The 5,718-nt window shown below is 36.1% G+C and overlaps 2 protein-coding genes across 2 annotated transcripts; both read left to right on the top strand.

Annotated features, from left to right (window-relative positions):
- Positions 1 to 341: 341 nt before the first annotated feature.
- LOC147500319 (cyanate hydratase-like) lies at positions 342 to 2,352 on the top strand. The gene is made up of 4 exons (XM_086561996.1): positions 342 to 868; positions 1,004 to 1,075; positions 1,556 to 1,664; positions 2,012 to 2,352. Exons 1-4 carry the CDS (start codon positions 597 to 599, stop codon positions 2,042 to 2,044), a joined length of 486 nt encoding a protein of 161 aa, XP_086418122.1. The 5' UTR covers positions 342 to 596; the 3' UTR covers positions 2,045 to 2,352.
- A 110-nt stretch (positions 2,353 to 2,462) lies between these two features.
- PRPL28 (Ribosomal L28 family) lies at positions 2,463 to 3,349 on the top strand. The gene is made up of 2 exons (XM_086561997.1): positions 2,463 to 2,755; positions 2,989 to 3,349. Exons 1-2 carry the CDS (start codon positions 2,518 to 2,520, stop codon positions 3,219 to 3,221), a joined length of 471 nt encoding a protein of 156 aa, XP_086418123.1. The 5' UTR covers positions 2,463 to 2,517; the 3' UTR covers positions 3,222 to 3,349.
- The last annotated feature ends 2,369 nt before the right edge of the window (positions 3,350 to 5,718 follow it).

Here is a 5,718-nt window from a genome sequence, read left to right as displayed (position 1 = left end):
AACAAGTATTACCTAATTCTACCAGTGGGGCAAGAAAATTTGTGTTGTCTTGTTCTTGTTCTTGCTTTTTAATTAGCTGCGTCGAACAAAGTTACATAGTATCAAGTATCAACTCATACTTACACCTTTACCAAAAAAACTCGTGCTTACACCCCGTTGTTCTTGCGTTTTAACTAATTATCGTCCAACAAACGTACCTTACATTATCCGTAATTCCGTATAGGCAACTCAAAGTCTCAAATTAGAAGCGCGGAAGAGCCAACGACGTCGACAGCAGCCCAATGACACCAGCGAAATATAACCCATATAGATATCGAGGCGGATATTTCTGCCGCCACTAGGGGAATTGAACAACTTTTTCTTATGGATTCATATCTCACTCCAGCCAAGTCCTAGTCCCATTATTTCGATCTCAATTATCACACTGTCTTTTTTATAAAGCCACCACTAATTGTGCAAGGTAACTCTGTGAAACCATTATTAGACTCCTTTTGGAAAGCCATCATAGACTTCTGGACTTGACTAGCACTTATAAATAGCCAAGAAAGAGTCACTCTAACTCACAAACTCACTACACTCATTTCATTTCAAACAAAATGGCACAAAGCAGCAAAGCAGTCCTAGTGAGCCAGCTCTTATCAGTGAAGAGAAAATCTGGCAAAACATTTAATCAGATTGCACAAGAAACTGGTTTAACAAATGTTTATGTTGCACAGCTCTTGAGAAGGCAAACTATACTAATGCCTGAAACTGCAAAAAAACTAAAAGCAGCTCTGCCACAATTTTCTGATGAACTTATTGATGAAATGATGAAGGCTCCACTGAGGTCTTATGACCCTCTTCTCATTCAAGAGCCTGCTATTTACAGGTAATCAAAGTTTGGGGGTTGCTTAATTTTGGATTATGTTTACAAACAACAGAGGGGTTGTTATTTCTTGAGGTTTAAGATTAGAATTTTTTGCTTTGTTGGTTAATGGTTTTATTTTTGTTTTATTGTTAATAGATTGAATGAAGCAATTATGCATTTTGGGGAGAGCATCAAGGATATCATCAATGAGCAGTTTGGTGATGGAATGTAAGTTTTTTCTTACAATTTTCTCCAAGAATTGTTTTCATACGACAAAGTGGAATCAAATGTCGTTTACAAGGCAATTGAGAAGCCTAGAGTTTAGACTTATACATGTTTGGAACTTTTATCTCCATCAAACATAATTTGTAAGATAAGCAGGAATAAAGTAGACCATATATTCAAATGTACAAAAAATGGAGATGCGTGATTTTGATTTAGTTGACCTGGATAAGTACTTAAGTTTTGTAAAGCGTCTGATAAGTGCAAATTGCAAATGAGTGAAAGAAAAGAATCTGCATACACTACACATACACATACACACAACTAACACAAGCACCTTTCGATTGACTACCAATGCATTTATAATTAGGAAACAGCCTTCAATATGTCAAATGTAACTTGGTTTCGGCCTTATGCTGATATGACTTGTGCCTTTTTTGTTCGTTTGGCGATTGTACACTAATCTCTTTTTATGCTGCGCTGCAGAATGTCAGCTATAGACTTCTTCTGTTCTGTTGACAAAGTTAAAGGTGTTGATGGAAAGGACCGTGTTGTTATCACATTTGATGGGAAGTTCTTGCCTTATACTGAACAGGTTAGTCGTACTTTCTTAATTTCTTGTGTATTCCAATTAGGAGCAAGAGGTTTGTTTCCTCCGATTCATAGTTGTATAGAGAACATACACTAAAGATGTCGTTCTTCCACACTACCATTATCCATAAAAAACGCCTTGTACATTTACAGTAAGTAACATTGGCAAAAGATGCTGGGAAAGCCTTACAGCAAATGCTAACAAGCCCGAAACATGGAATTGGCACCTACTGCATTTTGAGACGCACCAAACTTAGATTTTCCCACTTTTGATGTAAACCTGGTCCTTGTCTTACATATGGACATATTTCGTGTGAGTGTGTTTCATTACTTGTTTTTGTTTTCTGGCAGATTGCTGAGCATATGGTCTCAAGGAAGAAGTGATGATATGAATTTAGGGGATATGAAGAAGGCGCAAGCTGTGGAAGCTTTTTCTGTAATAATATTCCATTATTGCTTATGTTTCTGTAATAACTAGCTAGTGATGCAATGTACTATGTGGAAAGAATACTTGAAGATGTTACTAGAATATACTGGGCATACATTTTGAAGCTTATTATATTGATATGCAAGAATAATGGGGATCGATGACAAATGGTGATGTTGCTGTTGTAACTTGTAAATCACCACCATCACATCCTTCTGTATCTGAAGTTTTTTTAATAATACTATGTTCATCTTTTGCTATTAAATATCGTCTATGTCAACTATCTCACGCTTAAATTTCGAAATTGCCAACAAAATAACCGAGATTTCACGAGATTTTGATGTGGATATGATATTTCACTGGTCTTCCTTGTTCCCTTATCTTTGAAACAACGAACACAGAAAAGAGTGGCAACCTCATTTAACTAACAATGGCAACAGCATCATCAGGAGTGTTACTAAGCACTCACTCAACTCTTCACCTTCCAAAAACAAAACCCATTTCTTCAGTATACTTGAAAACACAACAACAAGCAGTTTCTTCAGAGCTGGGGTTCTTGACTTCTCAATTGAGTGGAATGAAGCTTTCTGTTGATGGGTTTGGTCCTCAAAGTCTTACTAAACAACTACCCATCTCTTCTTCTCCTTTCAGATTTCAACCCATTGCCCGTAAGCACTACTTTTCCTTCATTTATTCAATTTTTCTTTTTATTTAAATTAAAATTTTCTTATGTGGTTCGCCCCTGATTCTTAACAGCTTAGTTTTTCCTCAGTAGCATTCCAAGTTGCAATTTTTAGCTTGGTAATCTTAAAATGAACCGTTAAATAAAAACCAAAAGTTTAAGGCGTTCTTGTCTATGCTTGTGTTGTTTGTGAGTGACATAATTTGGTTATTTTTACAGGGCGAGTGTGCCCTTTAACTGGAAAGAAATCCAACAGGGCAAACAAGGTCTCCTTCTCCAACCATAAGACAAAGAAATTGCAGTTTGTCAATTTACAATACAAGAGAATCTGGTGGGAAGCAGGCAAGCGTTATGTCAAACTGAGATTATCAACCAAGGCACTTAAGACAATTGAGAAGAACGGATTGGATGCAGTTGCCAAGAAAGCTGGAATGGATCTTCGTAAGGAGTGATTAATCTCTTTTCTGGTTTGTTTAGCTCCGGAATTGTTCATATATGTAACTTTTCCTGTTCAAAGTTCAAACATCCTGGCTTCTGTCTGACGAGAGATTGATTATAAAGAACTGTTTGTTTGTGTTAATTGGCTCATGAGAACAATTTAGCTGTGACAATTACAATTTAGCAGTTATTATGCAAATTGTCAGAAATTATGTAAAGGTCATACCTGGAATACAAGGTTCCAGGTTCACACAAATGCTGTTTTGGTTGTATGGTTCATGAAATTTCTGAAGTTCCTCTCCAACATACAGTAACGATGACACCCTACATAACTATTTTAGAGATTCATTTCTGCAGGGTTATATATAAAGAGGGTGTTGGTGGGAACAGTATCAAATAAGGATGCAGATGCGACACTCTCTCTAAAATAAAGATGACATTGTTAATTGAAATGGGTGGTATGGGAAAAAAATTATGTTCATTTACAGCAGCTGAAAAGATTTGCAATGCCCATTTTCAACATTCAGCTAGAAAGCTACAAATCAAGTACTTCTCGTCTAAAATTCTTAACACAATTTAAAATTTTGTATGAGTTGTTTTTTTTCATTAGTCTTTAATTCTGAATTTTTTATCCGTTTTTAAATTCTAATCTATCTCGAAAGTTTGATGACACCTGCAGAGTTATATTAGATTCTCTCAATAATTATATATACTTTAGCTTGCATCTCTACAAAAATAATGTGGCAAGAATGTGGCGTGGTAATATTAGATAAAGTGCTACAAGATTAATAAATTGGAAGGGATTACATATATATTTTTCATTTTGGAATTAGAGATTGTGTAGTCTACCAACCCCCTGTCCAAACCCCAATTTTTTTACAACATTCTCGCTACCCAGAAATATGGATAATTAGTTCTCAGTCAATTCTTTACCCAAAAAAGGTTTATGAGTCAATGGTTTTTTCTCATAAGCAAATTTGAAACTTAGATGAGGAACCTTGGAGGAAAGTATATCACTTCTTGATTTCGAAGGAATAATTGAGTTCCAAGTGACATCTTTGGTCATCATCTTCAAACTGCCAAGTAACACAATAGATATAATCAAGATCACATGATTCAGAAGAACAAAGTTTGTCTTCAAATACTTAACTCGCAAGTAACAGAGTATTGAAAGTTTAAAACACACAAATTTGGATCTTATCCTTGTAACTGGTTCCATATGGTAAGACTTTCAATCTGCCCCCAAATATAGTAAAGTCCTTCTCCAGATTTTCCTAACCTTATAATAACTTAGAAGTTAGAACCACCTAACTTACTATCACAAAGTTGTCCGGTCCGGTTGCGATCCAAATTTATGACTTCAAATCAGGACACACTTTTCAATTGTATTGGTTTGGAGTAATTCTTTGGACATAATTGCAGATACGCAATCTAACAAATTCATTCTATCTAAAATCTGGCAATTTGCTGCACTGAAGCATTTCACAGTCCCCAATAACGCAACTTGGTAAATCAAAACTTGAAAAACATGCCCATGAGTAGCATAGTTACGTAACAATTTAACTACTTTGATGATGGTGAGCATCCTACCCATGCGGTAAAACACCTGACTAGTTATAGTTTAAAATCTGGTATAAGGAATGCCCTTGGCTTGCTCTAATCTAGCAGTTTTTACCACTCCAATAAACAGCCAGTGAAGAAACTATATGCTACACCAACTAATTCACAAATATCCACGAAGTCATGAATACATGCTACATTGACAGTACAAATAATCTAACTCTTCCTTAATGCCCAACTAATGAAGTTTAAGGTGGAACTAGAGCAAACAGTGACCCAGGTGCAAAATGGTGAACTAACAGTTTATAAATCATACCAAATGAAAGTGTTATGGGATGTTAAGCAACCAACCATAACTGATATTTCCATTAGCCACCCCTGAGTAAAAGGTTTATGTTATTAATGTCTAAGGCGCAACTGCATCTGTATGCAAAAAACAAAAGTACTGCAGATAAGAACTATTAGTGTCGCTAGTTGGAACTACGATATTTTCATTTCCGACTGAGTAAATTGGGAGTGGGTCTCACAGTAAGATATTACAAAATCAGTAACCAGAAAGCTGGACAGTGATCCTAAAGGAATGATTCACTGGCGCAATATTCAACTTTGTTTTTGTTTCCTGATACACTTCAATTCCATTCAAACATTCATCATGAAACCAGATTGTGTAGCTGTTTCTCATATAGTCATGGGACAGTTTCTTTGAGTGGACATGCCCCAAGAAATTATGTGCATATTGGTTCACCCAAGTTTCAATGGAATCATTTCGTTTGTTCACGAGCTTGATCCAAATTCCAGACATAAGCCTTTTTTCATCTTCGTCCTCGATCTACTTTTGCCTTGATGTACACCGGGAATACTTTCAAACAGTAAGAACCAGCTACCTAGTGAGGGGGCTGCGACATGGACATTGGAGCATTAGACATATATAGGGGGGATGCTCGATGCAGA

The sequence above is a fragment of the Coptis chinensis genome, chromosome 5, assembly GCF_015680905.1.
Source record: "Coptis chinensis isolate HL-2020 chromosome 5, ASM1568090v1, whole genome shotgun sequence".
Taxonomy (NCBI): domain Eukaryota; kingdom Viridiplantae; phylum Streptophyta; class Magnoliopsida; order Ranunculales; family Ranunculaceae; genus Coptis; species Coptis chinensis.
The sequence above is the reverse complement of the archived record's forward strand: the minus strand, read 5'-3'. Positions and strand labels throughout refer to the sequence as shown.

Coding starts and splice junctions, on each gene's coding strand:
- LOC147500319 (XM_086561996.1), top strand. CDS start 597: ATGGCACAAAGCAGCAAAGCAGTCCTAGTGAGCCAGCTCTTATCAGTG. Junction 869..1,003: donor CAAGAGCCTGCTATTTACAG/GTAATCAAAGTT, acceptor TATTGTTAATAG/ATTGAATGAAGCAATTATGC. Junction 1,076..1,555: donor GAGCAGTTTGGTGATGGAAT/GTAAGTTTTTTC, acceptor GCTGCGCTGCAG/AATGTCAGCTATAGACTTCT.
- PRPL28 (XM_086561997.1), top strand. CDS start 2,518: ATGGCAACAGCATCATCAGGAGTGTTACTAAGCACTCACTCAACTCTT. Junction 2,756..2,988: donor CAGATTTCAACCCATTGCCC/GTAAGCACTACT, acceptor TTATTTTTACAG/GGCGAGTGTGCCCTTTAACT.